Source organism: Dreissena polymorpha, chromosome 4, assembly GCF_020536995.1.
Source record: "Dreissena polymorpha isolate Duluth1 chromosome 4, UMN_Dpol_1.0, whole genome shotgun sequence".
NCBI classification, from domain to species: domain Eukaryota; kingdom Metazoa; phylum Mollusca; class Bivalvia; order Myida; family Dreissenidae; genus Dreissena; species Dreissena polymorpha.
The window spans coordinates 26,474,989-26,501,929 of record NC_068358.1 but is presented as its reverse complement, the minus strand read 5'-3'; the positions used below and the strand labels follow the sequence as shown (position 1 = coordinate 26,501,929).

Here is a 26,941-nt window from a genome sequence, read left to right as displayed (position 1 = left end):
ATGAGCCCTCTAAACCTAACACCTAACTGTCAGAAAATGAGCCCTCTAAACCTAACACCTAATTCAAGGGCTTGATCTACTTTACTGCTCTATTTACTCAGATATTCTCTGGACAAAATATATAATGCATGTTCAAATAAATACAATAAAAATATCTCAGACAAAACACAAGGAAGAACACAAAATAAAATGAAGTGTTGAAAGTAAAACTGTTGTAACTGTAGAACATTTCATTATCCGTTACAACAGTTTCACACAGAATTCCTCATTATATTATGTGTACAATCTTACTGAAGGTAATTACTGTTGAACATACCCTTGTCAAAAAAGTGGGCAAAACCCGGTTTTAATCCGTGTTAAAACCGTGTTAAACCCTGCGGTATTGGCACCGGGTTAAAGCGTGTCTTTTAAACACACTTTTTGCTTACCGACTTGGTTTTTTGTAGGTAAAACCTGGATTTCACTCACATAAACCAACACGCTTATACCTTCTTATACCAACTTAAACCAACTAAAACTAACTTAAACCAACTTAAGTGGGTTAAAAGTTAGTCTGTTTTCCTTCTTTATGTTGGCTTTTAAACCCGCTTCTACACATCAAGTCGGTTTTTCCTGTTCTTAAGCGAGTTAAAAGTGGGGTTTTGTTTGAGTGTTAAGTGAGCTAAATGTGTGCTTAACTTAGATTAAACGCAGTTAAAACACACTTTAAAACCGACTTTTTACCAACTTAAGTTGGTTAAAAGTTAGTGTGTTTTCCTTCTTTATGTTGGCTTTTACACCCGCTTCTACACATCAAGACAGTTTTTCCTGTTCTTAAGCGAGTTAAAAGTGGGTTTTTATTTGAGCATTAAGTGAGCTAAATGTATGCTTTTCACAGATTAAACGCAGTTAAAACTAGCTTTAAAACCTGTTAAATGCTCAGTAAAAACCCACTTTTCACCCACTTGAAAACTGAAAAACTTTTTTATGATAAGAACAAAAATATCATAAATTAAATTCTAATTACTTTTTTAAATGATAAAACATAAAACTTTACATATATATCCATATACACAGCATGATAAAACTATTTTGACAGACATGGCATTGTTATAATAAAATATAATAGTGTTATAACATAACATTGAACACAAAGAAAGAACTGGAAAAAGTAAGATTGTATGGAATAAATACAAACAAGAGATGTGTTTGTCAGAAACACAATGCCCCCTACCGCGCTGCTTTGAAATAAAATTTCTATTTATCATTTGGCAGGTATAGAAATTATCTCTCTTTGCTTATTATGCCCCCCTTCAAAAGAGGGGGTATATTGCTTTGCTCATGTCGGTCGGTCGGTCCGTCCACCAGGTGGTTTCCGGATGATAACGCTTGGGTCTAGGATCATGAAACGTCATAGGTACATTGATCATGACTCGCAGATGACCCCTATTGATTTTGAGGTCACTAGGTCAAAGGTCAAGGTCACGGTGACCCGAAATAGTAAAATGGTTTCCGGATGATAACTCAAGAACGCATACGCCTAGGATCATGAAACTTCATGGGTAGATTGATCATGACTCGCAGATGACCCCTATTAATTTTGAGGTCACTAGGTCAAAGGTCAAGGTCACGGTGACCTGAAATAGTAAAATGGTTTCCGGATGATAACTCAAGAACGCATACGCCTAGGATCATGAAACTTCATGGGTAGATTGATCATGACTTGCAGATGACCCCTATTGATTTTGAGGTCACTAGGTCAAGGTCACGGTAAACCGAAATAGTAAAATGGTTTTCGGATGATAACTCAAGAACTCATACGCCTAGGATCATGAAACTTCATAGGTAGATTGATCATGACTTGCAGATGACCCCTATTGATTTTCAGGTCACTAGGTCAAAGGTCAAGGTCAAAGTGACAAAAATCGTATTCACACAATGGCTGCCACTACAACGGACAGCCCATATGGGGGGCATGCATGTTTTACAAACAGCCCTTGTTTCTTCCATTGGATTTTGACCTCTGACCTTGAAGGATGACCTAGACCTTGCACCACTCAAAATGTGCAGCTCAATGAGATACACATGCATGCTAAATATCAAGTTGCTTTCTTCAATATTGCAAAAGTTATGACCAATGCTCAAGTTTTTGGACGGATAGACAGACAGACGGACAGTTCAACTGCTATATGAGACCCTACCGGGAGCATAAAAATAAGTTAATGTTGTTGAAACAGGTGCAAATCTATATAACAAAGTGAAAACAATGGTTAAATAATCATTTTAACAGCACATTTTATTTACAAAGACTTCAGTCTACTTGTGCATCAGCCGCAGATGCCTTAAACAACCTCTCATCTTTTCTTCAACATCAACCAGAGGCTTGTCAAAGGTTTTGGCTATGACATCTGAAAAATATAATAGACTATTCATTTTAAAAACATGCAAAAAAAACAACAAAATCTGTTCTTAAATAGAAAATACTCTAGCCAGAAAAAGAGGTTAAATATTTGCATATTAAGGAAGTCAATTCAAATGAGTTTATTACTGATTGTCCTGGAGACAGTGACTAGAGACACGGACAAAGTTTTTCAATCCCTGTCTTCATGAATAAAACAAAAAAACTATTGTTAACTGTCACTTGGATTATAAAAACTCTCCCTTTTCACAAATGATGTAATAAAATGATCATTTATGCGACTGTAAACAGTAAGTGATCTGAAAAATATTTGTAGAATGTGTATTGAATTTCTATATGGATAACTGGTACTTCAAATTTTTATGATGAAGAAAAAGTACCAATGATTGCATTTCTCTCAGCAGCGGGGAGGCTTGGTCTTGGTGACCCAGTTGTAGTTGTTGCTCCCTTCATGGAGCAAGTCACAAGCTGGTGGAAAGTGGAAAGTGAATAGTCGGCACGTGGCCTGTGCGATGGCCATCACCTCCCTGGTTTCATGCTGGATTTCAGCTTAAATGATACTCTGGAACCAAAAAAAAAAGGAGTTTTGACAAAATATTTACAATTGGTAATTTTCCAAGGCTTGTAATTTACTTTCATCACATTACAAACTCTAAAAATATTTGTCACATTGGTCAGAATTGTGACGCTTTTAAAATGCAATAACCTGTATAGTTTTACCTCTCAACAAATCCAGCTTTCTTGTTCAAGGACAGGGCGAGGTTTGCCCACTTCAGTTCCCCTCAAGTTGGCCAGCTTGTGCAGGGTAAAAGCCTGGTGTAAAAGTCCATACATCAGGTAGTATGATTACCCCTTTTGCTCTTGGGGCAAGAGTTTAACCTTCAAAATTAAAATATGAGGGAAAGAAATCTGTTCAGTAATAACCAGAAATATCTATAAATAACAATAAAGATGACAATAATCATAAAACACAACCACATTAATTCACTGTACTTTGTCATGTGTATGTTCATCTATTTTTGCTTCAAATTGTGTTGTTTTTCCTTTAAGTTGCAATACATTAACTTATCAATTTACATTTCCCAGTGACAATACATAAACATAATAATGATCATAATTAATTCAGTAAACTAAATAAAAAAAAGGATGAAGAAATGACAATACAAACCTGTTAAAACTGTTCTTCAGTATTCCAAAAAAAACAACAGTTGAACTTCTTTTCCAACAAACTTATTGTTGATTTCCAAATTGTAGTAAAATACACATTGTTTTCATCACACAATACTTCATGCTGACAGTATTTCAATACATTTTACAGAACAATGATAAGTCTTAATGTTAATTTAATTTAGCTCAATTCAATTGCTGAAACCAGCTTGTTTTTCAAAAGTTGTTGTTTTCAAATAATTTCCTGTGCAAAAAATTGAACCAATCAAAAGTCTTATACCTCATTCCAGCCTTATGTCTGGGCAAACCCTATCAGTAGCCTTATCTGCCCCTCATAATCAGTACCCTGTTTAGCTCTGAATGCCTGACAGATTGTTATCTGTTTATTGTTAGTGGTGTGAAAAGGGGTGTTTTTAGGTATTGTCTTGTTATTTTGTTGACTGTTTATGTAACACAGGTCATGTTTGGCATCTTATTATTTTATTGCAAATTAAGAAAATGGATATAATGGTATCATATGAAAATATCAAAATCTTGCATAACTTATGTACACAAATTAATAGATTATTTCCAAAATAATGTTTCCAATACCATAATTATTTAAATATGCAGATTTAACAAGTAAATACTGTTTTAAACAAATATAAACAATCATATAAGATTGTTTTAAAATTAAAAAAAATAAAATAATTTTAAGACATAAAACAATCATAAGATATTGTTTATAATAAAAACAAATATAAAGAAAAAATCAAAGCAAAACACAAAGTCTTTCATTTTCAGGTATAAAACTAAGTTTTATCATTTTTATAGTTTTTGGCAGTGATACTTGTTGTCCATCTGTGAACCTGTGATGTTCTGAAAGAGCCATTTTCATCCAATATTCACTAAAAAATTATGGGGAGCACACACATTTACAATAGGGACAATGGCAAACAAGCTGTAAAAAAGCCCCTTTACAATTGACTTGTATTATATATGGCTATAAACATGAAACAAAGACCTAGTTGAAGAATTATTGTTTCATTGATGAGTATTATTTGAAAACAAAATACCAACTTATTGAAAAGTGTGTTAAAGTGAGTCTTTTAGCCTGGTTTCAGCTCTCAAATTATTTACAAAAAGACCAATTTAAACTCGCTTAAACCCACTTCTGTTTAAAAAGGATCAACTTCTGTTGTAAAAGACTCGCTTATAAAACAAAAAGACACACTTAAACACACATAAACCAACTCATAAATAAAAAGGCTCACTTTTGACACACAAAAAACTGACTCCTTACAGAAAAAACTCGCTTAAACACACATCTTCTTAAAATAACCAACTTTAAACTCAGTATAGCACAGTTTAGCGCACATAAAACTCGCTTTTAATAGCAAAAACCAACTTCCGCTGAGAAAAACTCAGAAAAAACACAGTTTTATGTTGGTTTAAGTGTGTTTTGGTATGAAAGTGGGTTATTTTTTTGACAAGGGATCATCATTTTTGAAAAAGTAAAAATTACATTATTTTAAACAATACTTAAATATTCCATATTATACAATAAGAGAAGTTATATTTTGTATGAAAATAAGTATGCACAAAACTTCAGTTACATTAATTCAATTTAAGTCCAATTTTACAATCACTGTAATTTATTTCTTCCTGCAATGAATAATTTCCTCATCCCAAATTAATTCATTCATCATGTATTTAACATCACTTGTGTAAAGTTAAGCAATTGATTTAGTATATTTAGATTCGTGAAGAAAGAGTAAGATATCAAACTAAAAAGAACATCATTTCTTTTCTCATACACAACTGTGCATTTCATGTTGTTAGTATAAACTTTGTAATTTTCTGTCCATACTTATCAGATGTGTTTATCATTTTCACTTGAACTTCAAAACCTTGTCCAGCATCCATGGACACAATTTTGTTGTGGGATATTTAAATCGATACAAGCATACAGTTTAAGGTTAATACCATTTTAATGATTGAATTATACATGCAGGTGTCTTTTTACTTATCAAAATTCATAAGTACAACAGTAACTGCATGTTTTGAGGATGAATGTCTCATTCAACCTGCACATAAAAAGTGTGACTATATGACTTTCTAATAGCAAGTTCATGGAAAATGCGTCAATGAAAAGTGCAAAGGGTTCAGGTATCTAAAAAATGAATAACTTCAGTGCTTGTGAAAATAAAATTGTGTATTACATGTACCAGGCTACATGTATATAATAAAATTATTTACTGTTCGTTTACTGTTTGTGCATTTTTTAATAACATAACCATAACCTTAATTAAGCCAGGCCCTGTCATATACTGATGTTTATATTATTATTCTTTTTATTTCAGTAAGTTTTTTAATCACTATAAATTGAACATCTAATATGGAGTGTGGATATGATATAATGAAACATAGTGTTTAAAAATTATGTTTTTATACAACCAAGGCTTTTCTGTTTAATTAATTAACAAAGACAGTGTTCAGACTTGAAGAACTAAACTTAAGATGCGTTGCATGTTTTTCTCATCTCCGTTTGCATAACATTATTGTGTTATATTTCATATTGTATACGTTATTGTTCCCAATCCTGAAATAAAATGTCTTGGAAGAAAAAAAAGTGTTCATACTTCAAAAACTGACTATGTCTCAGATGATACTAAACCATTAATATATTGCTGCTTGATACATACCGGTACCCTTAAAAAAATTCCATGTCATTGTTTATTACTCTACCCATATACCAATAATTATCCCCACGCTTTTTGAAAAAAAGGTGGGGATATTGTGGTGATCTCCGCCGTCCGTCCGTCTGTCCGTCCGTCTGTCCGTCCGTCCTGGCCACTATCTCCTCCTACACTAAAAGCACTAGAACCTTGAAATTTACACACATGGTAGCTATGAGCATATGTGCGACCCTGCACTATTTGGAATTTTGATCTGACCCCTGGGTCAAAAGTTATAGGGGTTGGGGTGGGGCCGCGCCAGAAATTATCACTCATTTTTTTAGGTTATTTTACATTTACTTCTTTATTTCTACACCGATTCACTTCAAATTGATACTGGACCTCACCTATGACAATACGGTCAATCTCAACCATGCATGGCCCCATTCCCAACTTTGGGGCGCCCCGCCCACATAGGCCACACCCACCAAAAATTTCCATTTACTATAATTTTTTCATTTCTACACGGATTTACTTCAAATTGATACTGAACTTTTGTTATGACATTAGGGTCAATCTCAACTATGCATGGCCCCAATCCCAACCCTGGGGCGCCCGCCCACATAGGCCACACCCACCAAAAAATTCCATTTACTATAATTTTTTCATTTCTACACGGATTCACTTCAAATTGATACTGAACTTCTCTTATGACATTAGGGTCAATCTCAACTATGCATGTTCCCATAACCAACCCTGGGGCCCCGCCCACATAGACCACACCCACCCAAAATTGCCTTTACTATAATTTCTTCATTTCTACACCGATTCACTTCAAATTGATATTGAACTTCTCTTATGACAATACAGTCAATCTCAACTATGCATGGCCCCATTACCAACCCTGGGGCGCCCCGCCCACATAGACCACACCCACCCAAAATTGCCTTTTACTATAATTTCTTCATTTCTACACCGATTCACTTCAAATTGATACTGAACCTCTCTTATGACAATACGGTCAATCTCAACTATGCATGGCCCCATTACCAACCCTGGGGCGCCCTGCCCACATATGTCACACCCACCCAAAATTGCCTTTTACTATAACTTCTTCATTTCTACACCAATTCACTTCTAATTGATGATGAACTTCTCTTATGACAATACGGTCAATCTCAGCTATGCATGGCCCCATTACCAACCCTGGGGCACACCTAGGTCAAACATTCGGCGTGGGGATACGCGTCGGCCTCTGCCGCGCCATTTCTAGTTTGAATTGAATTTCATTCATTGTCTCTTGTTTGACTAACGTTACTAAAACACAGTCAATAAACCTTAATATCAACTATTGGAGTAGTGCACAATATAATAATATTATGTTAACATGTCTGAACATTGTTGTCTATGTCAACTTGATAAGATGCAGACATAGTGAACAACAATCCTCATCTGCCAATGAGGCAATGTGAGTCTATAATGGAAGATAAAATTGAAACCCATGGTGTTGTAACAAATATTGAATACATTTTTTAATCATGTATGTTGCAAAAAACAATAGTTGAAACAGAATCAATAGCTTTTCTAAAACAGATTAGACCCTTAGACTTATCTCTAAGTTAACACTCACCTTCAAGTCTACAGCTGATAGGAAGAAAGCTGTTGATATAGGGACTGTAACCAGCAAACAAGGCAAATTTAATAATCAATAACTTTATCATAAGATATATTGAGCTGTTTTGTACTAAAATGGGTCCAATACTTGTCTGCTATTAAGTCCCTCAACATTTTGTGGTCTCATTAGCCAATAGGGTAGCTCATGACCGGACTGCACATAAGGAGCTATGTCGGCCTCATGTTGCATAAGACCCATTTTTGCATGATGTGCTCATATGGCTTACTTTGAATATTTTATTTTAAGCAGTTGTATTTGTTGTTGGCAGGAAACAACCAGATGATAATAAAATATGCTAGACAAATGAAACTTAAAAAAAACATTATATATATTATTACTTTATTATAAAAATTATGTCCCTTATCCATTACAGAACTTGCAAAATAAACAAAAGGCATATTGTCAGTAATTTTAATTAAAAAATTTACTTTGGGCATGCTTACTAGGTAAAACTAGTACAAGGGGAATACATAATGAATCCATTTCTAATCATCATTGGTTCACTTTCTCGTGCATGCAGGTGTTTATTCTCACTTAAATAAGCGGCCTATAAGCTTTTTTCAAAACTAATATGTAAGCCTCTGTAAATCAACAAACAACTGGATAAGGAATTAGAGTTGAGGAGAGTTAGAACATGCATTATGTATACAAAGCATCAACCGCTTCGTTTTTCATTTGTTTATTAATTTTGTTTGTAGGCTTGTTATTCTTGTATGACATTTGCAATAAATATTTCTGTTTAGTACACCTTATAATGTTTTGATACAACGTTTGTGACTAAATATGCAAGTTCCTTTTCAATAACCACATTTGTTTTTTTATTAAAATGTAATTTCAATGAAAAGAACATGCACTTTAATGAGAAAGTTGAAGCAGACAGGTATAGTACACACTAACAACATTAAAATTATTTACTCTATTGATGGACTCATTTAAACAAAATATTGTTCCAACCACCTTTATAATGTATTTAAATACTGATATAATTAAGATGGTACGCCATAACTGTTCCATACCACATCATCATAAAATGTAAAGGCCAATTCTTATATTGTACAAAGCTGATGTACATGATAACACTCATCAGAAAACAAGCACCTTGCTAATTTACTTGCAAAAGCAAAATACTTATTCTGACATAATTGACATTGAACAGCACAATTAGAAAAAAAGTTTGTTCTTAACAGACATATATATAAAGAAACACAAGATGAAGATGACCATGGTGCGATGATTTATGCCTTATAAGCTTAAGTTGCATTTAAATAACTCTGGTCAGCCAATGCTGAGAAATAGTTCAGTCCAGAAAATATAAGACGGGAAAAGGGACAGACTTATATAATCAGCAACTGTAAAATGTTTATAAAATCATTTTGTGTCTAATTTAGATTCCTTAACTATTTTAATAGTGTAACACATCATGGGCATCATCAGTTAAAAATTAATTTGTTGGTTGTGTTATTTTGTTTAATTAAAAGTAATTAACCATTTATATCATAAATGAAGGTCATAAGCATAGTTCCCATAATCCCCTGCCGAAGCTGACAATCTCAGGTAGACATGCAGTAGTTGGTGGTCGCCTGTACTAAAGCATAGACTTATACAAACTATGCAATAACTTTTTAATAATGCATTAATTACAGTGTTTGGTTTAAAATTCGTACAGGAGTTGAAATTAGTTGCAGAGTTATTCTTTAAAGCTAGTAGTCCACTTTGGCATCTTCCAGTGGCTTTTCAAAAGCTTATTAAACACCAATAACTTTTAAACAATTATTTGATAATTTCCTTAAAGCAATCCCTTGATAGGAATGAATGTCTAACCCCAATTATGTTTGCATTAAGTGTTGTTTTTTTATTAAACAGTTTTATAATGAATGTTTTCACTTTTCAAAATGTCTAATTTAAATTATCTAATAATTTATTGCTGTTTCAATTTTTGAAGATGTTTTATATATTGACAATGAATTTTCAATTTAGTTTTCACCACTTTATTCCAATTTATATGTGAAAGTCACTTCCTCAAATCAGGAAAGGTTAGGATGCCAACTATGGCAACAAAGTAAAGAAGTTTACTTCAATTCCCATTGTTAGACGAAGCAATCAACAGCTATTAAAACCTCCTCATTGAAGCACTTCATTTACGCACTCTGTACAATGTATTAATTGTCAATCATTTTGTGAGAAAAGTGTTTATAAATAATTGATTGTATCACGCAAACCCTGTCCAATTTGTGGACCCCCCCCAAGACAGTAAATTCTGGAATCTGCCCTGCTAATAAGAAGAATCAGTCATAAATGAATGACTGATTTTGTGTGAAAGTCCTTAAATAGTAATGCAGAAAATAAGTTAATTAACGTGTTCGCAGGGATCAAGCTAGACTCCAATTTTTGGGAGAAGTCACTCCTCCCTAAACTCTGGAGATGGAGAAGTGAGGCAGTTTTAGGGAGAAGTGGATCTTTTGCGATCACCAATGGACCATTGTGAACCATGACCTGTTAATGTATTATTATGCCCATTTGTGAATTAAACAAATTGTTTACAAATATGTGAAATCAATGCAAAGATAATTTGTTAAAACGCTTATCGCGTCGAATAAATGTTTTGACAATATTACGCACGAAATGCCCAATTTCCACGAGGATTACACCCGGTTGCCATCATCAGTTTTCTAGGTAACTAGCCACGATTTCATCGTGGAGTTGTACAACGTAGCGTCAGATTAGATTGGTAGATCTAACAAAGCAAACCAACTGCCACAAAACCTAACACTAATGTCAATTACGTCACGCGTCGTCTGCATAATTTTAATGCAGGTATTGACTGCCTACGAGTGCTGTCGCTCCCTTAAAGCGTGCACTCTCATTGGTCAATATGGATTTTCCAACACAATAACGCTGCTTTAAGGTGGGCTTAATTAGTTGGGTAAATAGATACATGTTATTGACAGTTTATCGCAAATCGGCTCTTAAATTTTCGGCGAAGTCAATAACGCTTTGATCTTTAAAAATACTCATGGATATCTCTCGCACACATACTGCAAATGTGCGCAATCTTTGGAAAAATAGTGTGATTCGTTGGAATCAACTCAGCTTTTCCAGTCCAGGACCATTTTAAGGCATCTACTTCTAGCGAAAAGCAAGTTTTCACGATTTGTAAAACGGACAATACAGGCTTGGTGCATAAAATATAAATACCTGTCTTCAAAGAACAGATACCAATTTATACATTTATACATAGAAACCAACATTTTTATAATCCACATTGTTTTGGGGACACTAAATGCGATAATTGACATCAATTAACAGTGGCTCGCCCGGTGTCATCATGTTTTCTATTAGCCGAAATGGAGTTTGTATCCCTTGCTCTGATTTGTAATAAAGAGAGATTCCTGCCAAATACCTGTATGACCAGCGATGTGAATGGTTGCTTATCAATTTTAAATAGGTAATTTACTATGCCAGGGGGTGGAGTTTCGTCAATTCGGTCAGTTGATTGATTTAGGTGTGTATTCAGTAATAAACAGAAGCCACTTTGATAGCGCTGCGGATATAATAATTGACAGATTTTAGTGATTATCGGCGGTGCTTTTGATCCGGGCGATTAAACAGAAGCCGCGGCCATATAATCCCCCACTTCATCCAGTAGCTTGATCCCTGGTTCGAAGATACTGGGGAAAATGTAATTATCAAAATTTTGCTATCAAACTTTTAAAGGGGCCTTTTCACGTTTTAGTAAATTGACAAAATTTTAAAAAGTTGTTTCAGATTCGCACATTCGATTCGATTTAGTTATGATATTTGTGAGGAAACAGTAACACTGAACATTTACCATGCTCTTGTATAGCCATTATATGCATCTTTTGACGATTTAAAAACCTGAAAATTATAAAGCGTTGCAACGCGATACGATTGAATAATTTGGAGAGTTTTGTTGTCGTCGTTGTATTTTGTGAAACTACAAGGATTGCTTATACATGTATATAGTGTAAACTACATCTCTCATTGTATGGTTGAGGGGTCTAAATAGTAGACTTTTTACTCCAGGACTCCAGTGGTCCGACTGGTTCGAGCCCTAATGATGGTTACTTTTTTTTGTTTTTTAAATTTTATTCTTGATTTTTTACTGGACCTTTTTAGAGCAAATGTTTACATTTATCATTAGAAAGCATGTAATAACAAACTTCAAAACATGCCAAAATCTGTGAAAAGGCCCCTGTAAGACTAAGTAACTAGGCTACTTATCTTGTAAGTACCTATTATCAAACAGCACCTATTATCGGACGTTTTGTTTTGTTTATGTATGCGCATGTGCAAAAGTGTGCATGACGTCACATCGATAAACAAATGGTCGAACATGAAGTCCATGACCTGTTTGCCTACTTAACTTGAAACAAATGCTCCGAAAACAGGTTAAAGGAATGCATTTATTGTTATTCAAACGGTTTCATGTGTTTTTTGATATTACTTTTGGAATGAATTTATCAAAATGTGCATTTACACACCAAAAAGCATATTTCCATTTGCAATTTTGATTGCAGCAGACGCAGATTTTTTCGCCGAGTCCAGGTCACGTGATTGTCATGTGACTTTGTATATACTGTAGTAGTATTTATGAACTGTCCGGTAATAGGTCATGTTTACATCGGCTGCAATTTTTTACGATGCTGCAAAGCAGCTCGTCTAAGTTATCATACCATGAAAAAGTTCTTCACAATGGCGACCTATGTAAAAGACCGAGCCAGCCCGATTGAGATAGCTCGATTTTTCTAATCTGCATACCTCGCTGATTATCATTGATAAAGGTATAGGAAGCTCAGCTACAAATAGGACAGCATATTCTGGGAAAAAGATTTAATAATAGTTTGAAAACGTTAATTTTAAATCAGTTATATTCAATCCACTATATGTTTATAGATCAATGAAACAACTATGCATTTTCTGTTATAATTGTATTTGACATTTGTCGTGATTCAGGAAATAAATTGCAAATTAAAACGTGTATTATTAACTTTCAACACGATCATGAGTGTAAAGAAAACGAATTATTTCCAACCTGCCATTTGTAAACATTGTAGCGACTATGGTATATAAACAGCAAAATAGCCGCATGACATCTGTGAAACTCGCTCTTATGCATGCTTTCTCATTTTGCATATTTAATATTGAATAATAAACTTTTCAAACAGAAATTACAGAGCCACATTAGTGCACATACTATGTTTGATAATTCATTCATTTGTTGGATATTGTACATGTATGCTGTTTAAAACACATATTAGGTCATATCGCGGAGATCTAGTTAACCTAACCATGTGTTCATGGGCGAACTCATGTATTCAAGTGCTCTTACAACTATGTGCTTATACCTACTTTCGTGAATCATTATGAAATTATTGCCGTACTTAACGAACAAACATGCCTAAGCTTATTGAATTAAAGAAAAAAAATGATCAAAAGATAAAAACTATATGTTCATGCACATGGGCATGTGAAATCACGTCCGTACACATAGCATCATTAACTTAGGAAAGGAAACAACGAAATATAAAGTTTGGTATGATATACATGTGAAATTAAAGAGCATGGTTTAATTAAAGAGCATGTCAAGTTTTTAATTTATATGCTGAAACGTAATGTTATAACCCACAAAACGTTTAACTGTAACAAAACGTTTTTTTTATAAGTGGTACAGAAAGTACACGTTGTATATCTTTTTAAAGATATTTCTTGTTATATTTGATCGAGAATGTTACCTGCCTCCCAGTTTCGCTTAATGGATCAAGTTCCCTACTGGTACTACTTCCCAGTACCCCCAATTTTTTGTAACCTGCCTCCCAGTGTTAAAATCGCTTTGTATTTTGATTGATTTTGTCGATGGTATGAGATTTTGCTGCACAAAATTGGTAGCAGTTTGAAGGAAAACCACCCTTTTAAGCAAATATGTAAACATTTTCAATGTGGCACTTTTCGTTTAGTCAAATTTGAGATCAATGCTAGGTGTCCCACATTTTTCAAACTGAAGCCTCTACATGAATCTTAATGCGCTAAGACATTATCAAAAAACATTCAAAAACCGACAAATCAAAGATGTGAACAAACTCAGCACGAAACTTAAGAGCATCGAAACTGCTAAAATGAAAACTGAGCAACACTTTACTGCACACTTAAAAAAACTTTGTTATAAGTTAACTTAATTTGCAACGTACCAGTGTATCCGAACTGTCAGACGACTCCGAAATAATGCAAAATGTTTGTGGTTACATTCCACAACTTTTCCCCGCAGTTACTTCCCTTGTTGTTGTAACCTTTCGGGTCATGAACCGAACATTTATCTCATGGAGATCCCCTTAAACATTTCTCCGCGGTCATGTTAAGTGGAATCGATATCGTGTGAATTTCAAAGCTATGAGAAACTACAACACAAACAGACAATTAAACGAGATACATATTCGTTAAATAGTTTGTACTAATGTATCTAAGATATGAAATAGTTGTATATCTACATCTCAAATATTAACTTTTATCAGATTCTACCACCTCCTTTTAATACCAATTTTATGAATTATTATAGACTTTCCGAATGCTTTAAGAATGCTTTGTGCTATTTTATGCCAAATACAAATAATGATAATGTTATGTCATGAAATAAAGTTTAATGTAAATAAAGAAGTCATTATGACCTAGTGTTATATTTTTTATGCAATATTATATAGAGGCCTTCGAATACATGTATGTGTTATTTAATCTTGACTGCGGTCAGAAGATGCCACACGCAGGAAGTAAAATATTTTATTGAAGCTAAATAACTGATAAAATAACTTCCTACCGGACATGTGCCCAATTTGATTGGGGGGGGGGGGGGCAGATATAAGACATTAGCAAAAAAACAGCAAATACACTTTACAAAAGTTATGATGCTTTAAGAGAAATCTACTGGATTAAAGCATTTTGAGGACTTTAATATTTATTATCTATTTTATATCTATTATACCCGGTACATGAATGTCTTCCTATCAGAATATACTGCTGTTGATAGCCTAGCGCAATGTTGAAATTATGCATTTGTACACTTCAGCATGTAGTGCATTACAACTAGTGTTTTGTGTATTTTCTTCATTGTCAGATATCAGTTCCAATAGACAACATCAGTGCAGCAATATTTCTTTTATAAACGATAGTGTTAACAAGGTTTTGCTATAGCAATACACGGTAAACTGCCCCGCTTCCTAGTGGCCATGTTTTTCAATGGACCGTAGCAATTTTCGAATTAAGCCGATGTATCATAACAACAAATGTTCGGACAAAGTTTCATGAAGATTGAAGTATAAATGTGACTTCTAGAGTGTAAAAAGGTTTAACTACAGCCATGTGAGCAAATATGCCCCCCTGGCGGCCATCTTTTTCAACGAACCTGAACCATTTTCAAAGAAAGCTGATATCATTAAGATATACGTTGTGACAATGTTTCAAGAAGATTGAACGATAAATGTGAATTCTAATGTTAACAATATTTTTCTTTATTTTGACCAAGTGACCTAGGTTTTGACCTGGTGTGACCAAGTTTCGAACACGACAAAGATATCACTGGGACAACCAAGTTTTATGACAATTAAGCAATAAATGTTACCTATAGAGTGGCTGTTTGGGGGAATGAGGGCTAACAATACAAAAATCCTTATCCAGTCAGGTCTGTTGTGTGCTGCTTAGAGTAATTCATCCATAGAAAGGGATGTCCACTCTTACATTATCCATCCAGCTTTTTTTTCTTACGGCCTTTGCGTCGACCTCCCTATAACGTGCCCTGGATAAGAGTCTTGCACAGAGATTCGTGCCCGGTGACGTTTCCAAACCAAGCCAGCTGTACCTAAGCACAAATATTCGTGGTCATGGTAGTGCAGTAATAAAATTGCCCTTACTGAAGCTTGTTTCATTTCGTTCACTGTTGTCTATTTCTAAACATGAAACAATCAAAAGCAATCCAGTGTAATTTGTCCACTTCATATTGAGGGCTTAATTTATTTGCCCATCGATATGTAGAGAAAACATTACCGGAATCGATTTGCTGTTGGCATACATGGTAAAGTCTTCTTGGACCGTGTGAAATACAATCTGATCTCAGTTCTGAAATTTAAATATAATTGCATACAGTTGACAATATAACAGCAAATACATTTTTAACACATTGAATAAACACACATTCACAGATGGGCATGAAAGATTTCTTTGCCTATTGATTTTTGTAGTAAAATTAAAAGAATACTAGCGTTATAAATAAAGTTATTGGCTGATCACAGATGTTATTACAATTTTATTATTATAAACATCGCATTAAAAGTAAAAACAGAAGCAGTTCAGATGATGTACTCAAAACCGTTCAGACGATGTACTTAAAAAAAAATCGTTCAGACGATGTACTATTTTCCAAATCCCTCGCCAAAGAAACTTTTGTATTTATTTGTTTTAAGTCATCTTGAATAGCAAACGCGTCAAAATAAAGTATGTTCAGACGATGTACAATTTTCATTGTTTATTGTGTCTGAATGCTTGAGAAAACTACAGAAATCTAAGAAAAACGACAATTACCAGAGTACATAAGGAGACTAAGCGGGTACTTTGCGCATAGTTATCATTAATTTAGATATTATAAAATATGAGAATACCTTGATTTTCGTCATTAAGCGAGAGCTTTTTACGCAATTTTGTGCGTACGATGTACTTTTTGTGATCACGTGATTCCCCGCAGTGGTGTTGTTCTTAAGTCATTTGACTTTATACATTTGTATTACAGGCCCGTACCCAAGCTCTGGGGCCCGCCCTCCTCCCAGCTGGCTGTCGACTCAGAAATTTCTTAAATCATGGGCCTACTGCTTTTTCTGTCATGAAAGGACCGACAGTAAACTTTCCCTCAATACAAAAGAGCAGATGTGTTTTATTGTCCTTGATTAACAAGGGGATAAGAGCTAATTTACTCGCCAGTGGAAATAAACCCCTAGGCACTGTTTATCGCCTTGTACACACACGCCCCGCCTTGTACACACATGCCCGATCAGTGTGATCCTGAATGCTTCGTCTATCAATAGTTGATGTAACACGTCTTTTGATTGGCCAAGGAAAGAGAAGAAACGAATGGAAGCAAATGATACACGAGGTCGTAGGTCTCAAAATTGCTGACATTAATAATTTGTGAAAAATTAATGTTGGAAGTAATTAGAGAGGTGATATGGATACTCGTCACTAGTTTGAACTGTGAGTTTGATCGCCTAAGTCCAAGGCCCATAACTTCGCACAAAATCAATGGACCGGAACGAATTTCATGCTTAATCTATAAGTAATGTAGGTAGACTGACCCACCAAATATTAGGTCAATATATTTTAATGGAAAATGAAATGCCGGACAGACGGACTGACCGACAGTTCGACTGCTAGATGCCATCCTACCGGGGGCATAAAAATCAGCTCAATATCCAAAATAGTTGCGTAAAATAACTTCTGGAAAACGGTTATAATAGAGAAAAAAGTCCATGGCCCATAACTTTCCCCATAAATCAATGAACCGGACGGATATAACATTTTGTCTGCAGGTTGTGTAGGTAGACTCAGATAGCAATCAATCAGCTCAATATACGTTGCTTAAAAACCTTCGGAAAACTATTATTATAGAGATCATCAAATGTCGGAGTTGTAGACGATTGCGATGGTAAATATATGTGTTGATAACGGTTAAAGTAAAAATGTGTAGTAGATGATAATCTTTTTATTAGGACTTTAATTTGGGTTGTGAATGAATGATTGGAAATGTTTCTCTACGCTATTAGCGATATGTTATTATGTGCGCGCGATGTCAGATTTACAATATTAATCTTATAACATACCAACTGAGTGCAATTGTCAATATTATTTGCCTTTTCAAAATTGTCATTAACAGAAAAAAATCCTTCCAGGTGAAAATTCCCGCCAAGTGCCAACTTTAACGTATTCCCTTTTTAGATATACATGTATTTTTTTTAAAGCGTTAAAATAAAGGAGTATCTGCCAAATATACTTATTTCAATATCTTTGAAAATAGGAATTTACATTTGTTTTTGTTTATTGTTTCAGTCATTTATTTAACGTTTCCTAGCGGGTACGATTGTGTGTGGCTGTAATAAGATCATGTTGTTGTAACCTGATAACGCGCCTCACACATGTGGTTAAATGAAAACAAAGCAAGTGATTTCACCCCCTTCATCAGTCGAGATCCGCGTACCTTGAGCATATTGGACATCTCCTCGCGGCTGATGGAGCCGTTCCCGTCTTGATCGTACATATGGAAGGCCAATTTCAGTTTGATTTCCGGCTTCTCACTTCCGGACACGCACAAACCCACTATGAACTCTGGTGCAGAGAAACAGTAAACAGGGGAGTAAGTTAGCTTATATGACATGGGTGACACCTCCTCGCGGCTGATGGAGCCGTTCCCGTCTTGATCGTACATATTGAAGGCCAATTTCAGTTTGGTTTCCGGCTTCTCACTTCCGGACACACACAGACCCACTATGAACTCTGGTGCAGGGAAACAGTAAACATGGGACTAAGTAAGCTTATATGACATGGGTGACACAAATATTAGTACAAAACAAATGGTAGCAACGGTGTATTGGTTCTGAATAAAGAATTATAAATTCTAATGGACGGACTCGACTGGTTCATATCTTCCACGGTTAATAGTGCAGCAATACAATCTTCTTTTCATTCAAAGTTGCAACTATTGCCATGTGTTTGTTTTAAAACCACAGACAGCACTTAAATGTCCCTTTGTATAAAACAATATAGCACAGTTTGGCATCAAAAATCGATGATCGGCTAACATTGCAAGTTCATTCCGATATGATTGACCGATATTGAAGTCCTGGATTCGATCCAACTTAAGAAAAGGTTCGCACAATATTTCCAAAGACACTATTATTAAGTAAATGTACTGAGATTTCTGAGAAAGCAAAGTTTAGGGCATCAAGTAATTGCGTTCGATGCAATCGAGGTTCAATCAATATGTTTAAAAAACAACACTACACCATTTTTGTACATCTTAAATATTGTATTTTAAATTTGTGAGTGCTTCTGCTTGAAGTTCAAATTCAGTATAAATAACATATGCCAGGTACAGTGATTTCAAATGAAGCAGAATCCTGCATTGTGATGCAAGCAAGTTGCTTTTATTTTAATTTTTGATAACTTCAAAAAAATTAGTCTTGCATCATTTTGACACATTTGTTTTCCACAATTCAATTTGAAAAAGGACCCGGAATGATCATTTATGGAAATAAGGAAGCTTTTAAAATGTTTTTATTCATTATTATGATAAATAAGTTATTAAAAAACCTTAAACATGGATAGAGGAACATTTCAAGTTACCGTACTTCAGTAATTTGACCATTATTATTTTTATTTTGACCCCTTATCATTTTGATACCTTGGGTCATTTTGACTCCTGGTTTTCAAAATCTACTGAAATTCCTGATATTCAGTGAACACTATTGGCTTAAAACAAAAAATATTAACTAACTGACAAAGATTGTGATCAGGTTAAGATTAGTTTTTTAAGGAACCGTAATACACCGAACTTAAAATGAAGATTATTAAACGCCAGTCAATCAAGTATAAACATCAAGCTGATTACCTTTAAAATCGACAAATCCATCTTGGTTGGAATCAAACGATCGAAAGAGGTGTCCAACAAATTCGTCTGCATCTCCGTCAAATACGCTATTGTAAACAGACCGAAATTTCTGCTTAGTTAGTTTGCTCTTTCCTTTCCCCTGAAATAAAAAAAACACGCTGAGCTTTGAGTTTGTGAGCTTATTTAAGAGACGTTAAACACAAAATAAGATATCAACTGGTTACATAGCCGATTAACAGTTACCAAAATCATCATACTCGTGAGGCTAGGCAATGCATGTATTCTAAAATTCTGAAATCCAAATGTTATCACTTTTGCGAGTGAAAAGACATACAAGCGTATGAATTTAAATAATCGCAAGCCACATTACAAGAACCTTCGGATTATAATTCTAGCGCATCACGTGATAAAGGATCAAAACGAACAATTAATGTTTCGCCATGTACCAACCTTATTTATAATATAATTATATATTTTCTGTGGAGTTTAGTCATTTTTATGAACATATTTCTTACGATTGACGGTAAAAACACCAACTCGAAAAATGAAGTATATACCATTATACGAGTACGTAACAAAGATTCCTGGAACGCGCGACAACAAAGTTTCTATGCACTTGTTTTAAAAGGGTTTTGATAGCCGTGGTAAGCATTCTGCAAACACATTATCCACACTACAAACTGTAGAGACACTTACCGTATAAATGTACATTTAATATTCTATGAGTAAGTACCAAGGTTGCCTGGTACTCCCGAAATTATTGCTCTATCTCCTCTCGACTGAAATCCACGTCCACGGTATTCTGTAAGTCCGTAAGTGTCTTGGGGTCCAGCTGTCGCACCTTCGATCGCCCGGAACCCATGTCTATCTTGAAGTGTCATTTTGAACACCAAATGAACTGATGTGTTCACTTTCCACGTCGTGAAATCCCAGTCAAATCCGCAGTTTGAATAAATCCCCCGTCCGTTGTCAAATATAGTATATTGATATGTTTCCAATCTAGTTTGAAACCACCGTTCAAAATCGCATGATCGATGCCCACGCTTTCTATACTTTGGCCACTCTATCGTATCATACATAGTGGCAATACCCAGCAGTGAGCTGTTTTATTTCTGTCCACATGCCATAGTGTTCAATGTCATCTCTTGTTACAAACCCCAGCTTTTGGCATTTATATCATGGTCCTTACAATAACAGGTTTTTTATTTTGCGCATGTTCAGGTTCGTGTCCTTTGTAACACTAACGACGGTATCTTCCAAATGAATGTTGATCCGTAATAATGAAAACATTTGTTGGTAACCTACATATTGACAATATAAACGTAATGCAATTGCCATTAACCACTTAATTTACGGACACAGCATTATTTAGTTTAAGTGTTTCAGCCTCATTTAAATGGACTCGTTCACAGTTGGGCAAATGGCACTTTCCAAAAATAACATTTTATTAGATTAAAAAAAGAATGTTAGCATTATATTTAAACTTTCAAAATAATATTCCGGATTAAAAAAAAACGTAAACTATATATTCGTTTATTGACAATCATTAATCCAAATCAGATTTTTAAGCGTTTGCAAGTTCAAAAACCTGCTTGGTGTAGTGGTAGTGAGTTTGCTTTTGCTTCTAGATGTTCTGGGCTCGAATCCTCGATACCAATGGCATTTTGTATATGTTCATTTACTTTGTTACTATAATTCTATTAAATTATTCGCATCTTTTTTAAAACACGATTTCCAAAAAAGTTATTTTTGCCGTAAATCTGAATCAATATAAATTTTGGATCCACAGAAGACAAATTGCAGCTGGTTTTGTTTGCGTTAAAACAAATTTAGCTGTCAAAGTGATGACACTCAATGAACATATGAAACAATATGTAAACTTTCGCACCTGTATATTTTGGTTTGATTATTATAGAAATGACCGGAGTTTTGGGCTATGAGCACAACGAAATACATTTGTTGACTTCAGTCGGACGTAACTCAAAACTGTTAGGTGCTTAAAGGGATGAGACTCTATAAACATACCAACCAGGTCAGCATGGTCGGAACCCGCGGTATATTCAATTTTCATTACATAATATATCGTGGGAGAACTGTTTTCTCCCCATTAATATTGATTAACCGACTTAGAACTAAACCAATGATCAAATAGATGTTATTACGACAACTGTTAACATGTTACGGTTAATATAACAGAACGGATTCGAGACCGTGGCCTTTGAGACTTTGATCTGCATTGCTAGTAATTTACGTCTGTGACTATTCAAATTAGTAACGTAGATGCTGAAAGGATAACGGAACCATTAAATAGTATTTCAATCAATAACAATCTTGCAGCGACAGTGACGTTCCATCTATTTATAGTGTGTAGACATCTTAAAGGGGCCTTTTCACGTTTTGGTAAATTGACAAAAATAGAAAAAATGTTAAAGAATCGCAAATTTTTGTTTTAGTTATGATATTTGTGAGGAAACAGTAAAACTGAACAATTTCCATTCTCTAAAATATCCATTGTATGCATCTTTTGACGATTAAAAAAACTGAAAATTGAAAGCGTTACAACGCAAAACGATTTTATAACTTGGAGAGTTCTGTTGTTGTCGTTACATTTTGTGTAACTACGAGGAATGCTTTTATGCATTATAAAATACAACAGTTTTGGTATCAGCACGGATGGCCGAGTGGTGTAAGCAATAGACTTTTACCACAGGGGTCATTGGTTCGAGCTCAGTTGCGGGTTACTTTTTTCTTTCTTTACTTGTATATTGTTTTTACTGGAACGTTTTATGTTCAATGCTAACATTTATCAATTATAAAGCATTTAATAACAAACTTCAATACATACCAAAATCTGTGAAAAGGCCCCTTTAAGATACCACTAGGTTTATGGATTGCCTCGTCAAAGGTCACCTACTGTGACCATAGTCGATTTGCAATAGAGAATATTGGTTGAATTTCAAAGGTCAATTGCTGCGGCCATAGTCGACTACCAATCAATAACAATGATGATATTTCAAAGGTCAATTACTGTTACCATAGTCGACTTGTAATGGCGAAGATTTGTTATATTTCAAAGGACAATTACTCTGGCAAAAGGCGACAATCAAAGAATAACATTGATTATATTTCAAAGGTCAATTACTTGGCCAGAGACGACTTGCACTGATGAACATTGGTGTTATTTCATAGATCAATTACTTTGGCCATAGCCAACTTGCAATGATGAACATAGGGGATATTTTAAAGGTCAATTATTGTGGCCATGGTCGACTTGCAATAAAAAACATTGGTGATATTTCAATGGTTAATTACTGTGGTCATAGTCGACTAGCATTAAATAACATTGATGACATTTCAAAGGTCAATTACTGTGGCAATAGTCGACTTGCAATAGCGAACATCGGTTGTATTTTAAAGGGCAATTACTGTGGCCATATTCGACTTGCAATAAAGAACATCTGTAATATTTCAAAGGACAAATACTGTGGCCATAGTCGACACGCAATAAATAAATTTGATAACATAAAATAATTCGCATTTTTTATATACGATTACCAAAAAAAAATCTTTTTGCCGTAAATCTGATTCAATATACATTTTGGATTCACAGAAGACAAACTGCAGATGGTTTTATTTGCGTCAAAACAAATTTAGCTGTCAGATTGACGACACTCAATAAACATATGTTAACTTGCGCAACTGTATTATTTGATTTTATTATTATAGAAATGACCGGAATTATGGGCATTTGAGCACAACAAAATACATTTGTTAACTTTAGTCGGGCGTAACTCAAAACGGTTAGGTGCTTAAAGGGATGAGACTCTACAAACATACCAACCAAGTCATCATTGTCGGAACCCGCGGTATATTCAATTTTCATTACATCATATATCTTGGGAGACCCCATTAATTGATTCACCGGCTTTAAACCAAACCAATGGTCATATATATTAATTACGACAACTTTTAACTGGTTACGGTTAATATAACCAAACGGATTCGAGCCCGTGGCCTTTCAGACTTTGATCTGCATTGCTAGTAATTAACGTCTGTGACTAATCAAATGAGTAACTTAGATGCCGAAAAGATCACGGAACCATTAAATAGCATTTCAATCAAGAGCAATCTTACAGCGACAGTGACGTTCCATCTATATATAGTATGTAGACACCTTAAAGGGGCCTTTTCGCGTTTTGGTTAATTGACACACAAAAATTGTTTAGAAATCGCAAAGTTTCGTTGTACTAATGATATTTGTGAGGAAACAGTACTACTGAATATTTCCTATGCTCTAAAATATCCAATATATGCATATTTTGACAATTAAAAAACCTGAAAATTGTAAAGCGTTGCGACGCGAAACGATTTTATAATTTGGAGAGTTCTGTTGTTGTCATTATATTTTGTGATACTACGAGGATTGCTTTTATGCAGTATAAAATACAACAGTTTTGGTATCAGCACGGATGGCCGAGTGATGTAAGCGATAGACTTTTACCCCAGGGGTCAGTGGTTCGAGCTCAGTTGCGGGATACTTTTTTGCTTTCGTTTGTTGTATATTGTTTTTTTACTGGAGCTTTTTAGATCCAATGCTAACATATATCAATTATAAAGCATTTAATGACAAACTTCAATTCATACCAAAATCTGTGAAAAGGCCTCTTTAAGACACCACTAGGGTTATGGATTGCCTTGTAAAAGGTCAATTACTGTGGCCATAGTCGATTTGCAATAGAGAATATTGGTGGAATTTCAAAGGTCACTTGCTGTGGCCATAGTCGACTACAAATGAATAAAATTGGTTATATTTCAAAGGTCATTTACTTCTGCCATAGTCGACTTGTAATGGCAAAGATTTGTTATATTTCAAAGGACAATTACTCTGGCAAAAGTCGACAAGCAATGAATAACATCGATGATATTTCAAAGGTCAATTACTGTGGCCAGAGACAACTTGCATTGATGAACATTGGTGTTATTTCATAGATCAATTACTTTGATCATAGTCGACTGGCAATAATGAACATAGGGGATATTTTAAAGGTCAAATATTGTGGCCATGGTCGACTTGCAATAAAGAACCTTGGGGATATTTCAATGGTTTATTACTGTGGCCATAGTCGACTAGCATTTGATAACATTGATGATATTTCAAAGGTCAATTACTGTGGCAATAGTCGATTTGCAATAGCGAACATTGGTTGTATTTCAAAGGGCAATTACTGTGGCCATATTCGGCTTGCAATAAAGAACATCTGCAATATTTCAAAGGACAAATACTGTGGCCATAGTCGACAAGCAATGAATAAATTTAATAATATAAAATTATTCGCATTTTTTTAAATACGATTTCCAAAAAGTTTTTTTTGCCGTAAATCTGAATCAATTAGAATTTTGGATTCACAGAAGACAAACTGCAGCTAGTTTTATTTGCGTGAAAACACACTTAGCTGTTAGAGTGATGACACTCAATAAACATTTGAAACACTATGTAAACTTGCGCATTTGTGTATTTGGTTTGATTATTATAGAAATGACCGGATTTATGGGCATTTGAGCACAACAAAATACATTTGTTGACTTCAGTCGGGCGTAACTCAGAACTGTTAGGTGCTTAAAGACTCTACAAACATACCAACCAAGTCATCATTGTCGGAACCTGCGGTATATTCAATTTTCATTACATCATATATCGTGGGAGAAATGTCTGAGGTTTCTCCCCATTAATATTGATACACCGACTTAAAACCAAACCAATGATCGAATAGATGTAATAACGACAACTTTTAACAGGTTACGGTTAAAGGGGCCTTTTCACGTTTGGGTAAATTGACAAAATTGAAACAAAGTTGTCTCAGATTCGCAAATTTTCGTTTTCGTTATCTTCTTCTTCTTCTTTGCGTTCGCGCTACACAATAATGCCAGTTTCTGCAATGAATGTTGTAGTCCGTCTTAGATCTTCCAGACCTCCATACAGTTTTCTGTTGAGGGTTGTGTCTTCGGACCACTTCGCAGCTCGCTCCTGATCGTGTCTTTTGCATCTTTGAAGAACATGTTCAGCAGTTTGTTCCTCTTCTCCACATGGACAGAGTGGTGAGGGTACCAGCTTGTATTTTCTGTACAAGTGGGCATTCAGTCTGTTGTGTCCTGAGCGTAGTCGAACCATCACTACTTGTTCTGCTCTGTTAAGCAGGTGATAAGCATCTTGCTCTTGCTGGGGCCTGGTGATTGCCTTTATGATGCTGACTTTCTCTCTGTATGTAACCTGGGTATTTGGTTGCTCTGTTTTTGCTCCCTGTTTAGCTAGTTGGTCAGCCTCCTCGTTTCCTGACACTCCACAGTGGGCAGGTATCCACTGGAGTGCTATTTTGAGGTTATTGCTGAGTCTTGTCATAAGTTTAGCTAGTTTTGGGAAGGTGTTGTTTGTCAGAGCTTCAAGGACTGATCTTGCATCTGTGAGGAATACTACTGAGGTGGTATCTTCAGGAGAGTTCTCAATCATAGAGGCTGCCTTCATGAGTGCTTCTGTCTCAGCTTTGTAATTGCTGCACCTCTTTCCTGTGGCCATGAAGTGTGTTTCATTTCTGCCTGATGGATATCTGATGAGGATCCCAGCTCCTCCGTCTTCAACGGCTCTAGTAGCTGATCCGTCTGTGTATACATGTGTCCACAGATCTGATGGGAAATCCTAGTTTATCATGGCTAAGGTATGACTTCTTTTCAGGATTTCATTTTGTGCTTCTGAATCAAGTAGGGGGACAGTAAGTCTGATTTGTACTTTTGAAAGATCATTTGCTGTTGGATTAACAATGTCTTCAGAGCTGAGTGGAGTTGTTTGAGTGTCCAGCTGTTGTGCAAACTGTCTGTTAAGTGTCTTCACTTGGTGTACAAAGCTACCTCTCTTCAGCCGGTTTTTAGTACCTTCAGTAAGTCTAGCTTTTATTGGATGGTCAGGTAGGGATTTGAACTTTTCAGCCTGTAGAAGTACTTTAGTTTGTCTTCTTTCATGCAGTGGCTGTATACCAGTAAGCTTTTCCATGAAGGCAATGGGTGTCGACTTGGTGGCCCCTGTTATGATTCGCAGTGCTTGGTTCTGTACCTTGTCGAGGGCTTGCTGGTTGGTCTTGGCTGTAGTGGACCATGCTGCTGAGCTATATTCCATTGTGGGTCTCACTGTGCCCTGGTATATGGTTTTCAATATTTGCTCATTAGCACCCCATGTTGTTTCAGCAAGTTTGCGCATCAAAGCAAGTTTCCTTCTGGCGGTTCCTTCAATACGGCTGATATGTGGCTTCCAAGTTTGCCTCTTGTCAAATGTGACTCCTAGGTATGTAGCCTCATCTTCTTCCTTCAGCTGTGTTCCTTCCATCATGATCTTTCCAGCT

The 26,941-nt window shown here is 35.2% G+C and overlaps 3 protein-coding genes across 7 annotated transcripts in view; all 3 read right to left on the bottom strand.

Annotated features, from left to right (window-relative positions):
* The window catches only part of LOC127878041 (protein patched homolog 3-like), a 65,731-nt gene extending 51,509 nt beyond the window's left edge, over positions 1 to 14,222 (bottom strand). For 4 of the 5 annotated variants that reach the window (XM_052424434.1, XM_052424437.1, XM_052424438.1 and 1 more), the window contains exon 1: positions 14,104 to 14,222. The gene's annotated coding sequence lies outside the window, so the exon portion shown is untranslated. Of the gene's footprint in view, positions 1 to 6,249; positions 6,309 to 14,103 lie in introns of those variants that run through there. The other variant, XM_052424436.1, reaches the window with a different exon arrangement.
* A 3,825-nt stretch (positions 14,223 to 18,047) lies between these two features.
* Positions 18,048 to 20,415, bottom strand: LOC127878304 (neurocalcin-delta-like). Its single transcript, XM_052424825.1, has 3 exons — positions 20,344 to 20,415; positions 19,554 to 19,692; positions 18,048 to 18,439 (listed from the first exon to the last, which is right to left on the bottom strand). Exons 1-3 carry the CDS (start codon positions 20,413 to 20,415, stop codon positions 18,048 to 18,050), a joined length of 603 nt encoding a protein of 200 aa, XP_052280785.1.
* Positions 20,416 to 25,464: 5,049 nt separating this feature from the next.
* On the bottom strand, positions 25,465 to 26,718 carry LOC127878303 (uncharacterized). Its single transcript, XM_052424823.1, has 2 exons — positions 26,335 to 26,718; positions 25,465 to 26,244 (listed from the first exon to the last, which is right to left on the bottom strand). The coding sequence occupies exons 1-2, from the start codon at positions 26,716 to 26,718 to the stop codon at positions 25,465 to 25,467; spliced, it is 1,164 nt and encodes a 387-aa protein (XP_052280783.1).
* Positions 26,719 to 26,941: the final 223 nt, after the last annotated feature.